At 49.9% G+C, this 1,697-nt stretch overlaps 1 protein-coding gene across 1 annotated transcript in view; it reads right to left on the reverse strand.

Annotated features, from left to right (window-relative positions):
* Positions 1–1,697, reverse strand: part of LOC105978611 (protocadherin beta-14-like) — a 12,661-nt gene extending 10,964 nt beyond the window's left edge. Inside the window, exon 1 of the mRNA XM_045284736.1 lies at positions 2–1,697. Within this exon, the coding sequence (XP_045140671.1) occupies positions 2–1,525 (1,524 nt within the window). The 5' untranslated portion in view covers positions 1,526–1,697. The remainder of the gene's footprint in view (position 1) is intronic.

Genomic DNA, 1,697 nt, shown 5'->3' on the forward strand with positions numbered 1-1,697 from the left:
CGTGGATGGACACCAGCGAGGCGAGCGCCACGTGCTGGTCGCGGGGCGGCAGCAGGGAGTAGGTGACTTGGGCGTTGGTGCCCGCGTCTCTGTCGGTGGCGCTGACTGTGCCCAGGTGCAGGCCGGGGCTGTTGTTCTCCCGGATGAACAGGGTGTAGGAGGTTTGGGTGAAGGTGGGCGCGTTGTCATTGACGTCGGAGACCAGCACCCTGATGGTGTGCTCAGTTTTGAGCCTGGGGGACCCCAAGTCGGTGACGGTGATGGTGATGTTGTACTGGGCTCTCTCCTCTCTGTCCAGTGGCCTCTCTGTTACTAGGGTGTAGAAATTATCTGCGGTTGGCTTCAGACGGAAAGGGAGATGATCCTGGATGGAACAGAGCATTTTCCCATTGTTCCCTGAATCTGGATCTGAAATTCTGAAAATAGCAACCACAGTCTCAGGGAAATTTTCTTGGACATCATTGAGGAGCAATGACATGGTGAGCTCCGGGGCGTTGTCATTCACATCAACCACTTCTATTGCCACAGTGCATTTCCCAGAGAGACCTCCACCATCTGAGGCCTCGATTTCCATCCGGTAAGATTTGGTTTCCTCAAAATCTACACGTTTCTTCAAACGAATTTCTCCCACACGTTCATTTATTTCAAAAACCTGAAGGACTTGATTTGAAGGATGGAAAAAGGCGTAGGAGAGCTCCCCATGGGTTCCAGCATCTGGATCTCTAGCGGAAACCTTGATGACAAGGGAACCTACAGAGCTGTTTTCTGGAACCCGAGCTTCATAAAACAGCCGAGCAAATTCAGGGGCATTGTCATTGATATCCAAGACCAGGATGACAACCTGGGACATCCCAGTCCTGGGTGGTGACCCACCGTCCAAGGCTGTGAGGATTAACCTGAACTCAGGCTGCTCCTCGCGGTCCAGGGCTTTGTCCAGCACCAGCTCTGGATATTTCCTGCCGTCGCTGTGATTGCGCGTGAAAAGGTGGAAGTGACTGTTGGTGCTAATTGTATAGTTCTGCACCGTGTTGCTGCCTACATCCAAATCCTGCGCTATTTTCAAGGGAAACGCAGTCCCTGGGTGGCTATTTTCTGAAATTTTCAGGAGGATTTCCGCTTCCAAGAATGCTGGTGCATGGTCATTGATGTCTTGCAACTGTAGTTCACCTTGAAAAAACTGCACCGGGTTTTTCAAGAACACCTGGAAATGCAGTACACATGGGTCCGTGTCACCGCACAACTCCTCCCGGTCCAGTTTTTCTTTAAGGAGTAAACTCCCACTCTTCTGCTGGAGCTGCAAATACTGTTTGTTCCCTTCCGAGATAACTTGGGGGCCCCGCGCGGCCAACTCCCCTATGTCTAGTCCCAGATCCTTCGCTAGATTGGCGACGAAAGACCCGCTTTCTCTCTCTTCTAGAATAGAATACTTAATGATTGCACTGCCCCCCTCCCACCACAGTAATAGAATAAGAATGACGGTCACTTGCCTTTTCAGTAGGGCTTTGTGGAGCGGCGGGGTTTCCATCCTTCCTTTGTGTCCAGAAGATGAAGTATTTAATCACAAAATATTATTTTACAGTAAATCCAGCTATCTTGGTCCAATAATCTTGAGGGTTTTTTAAAAAAAAAAAAAACACAGCAACATTGACTTATATGAGGATAGCTAGCCTCGCTCTAAAAAAGACCCTTTGATCCCC

Source organism: Echinops telfairi, unplaced genomic scaffold (genome assembly GCF_000313985.2).
Source record: "Echinops telfairi isolate 266 unplaced genomic scaffold, ASM31398v2 ScPeMD7_7469;HRSCAF=8507_0, whole genome shotgun sequence".
NCBI lineage: Eukaryota > Metazoa > Chordata > Mammalia > Afrosoricida > Tenrecidae > Echinops > Echinops telfairi.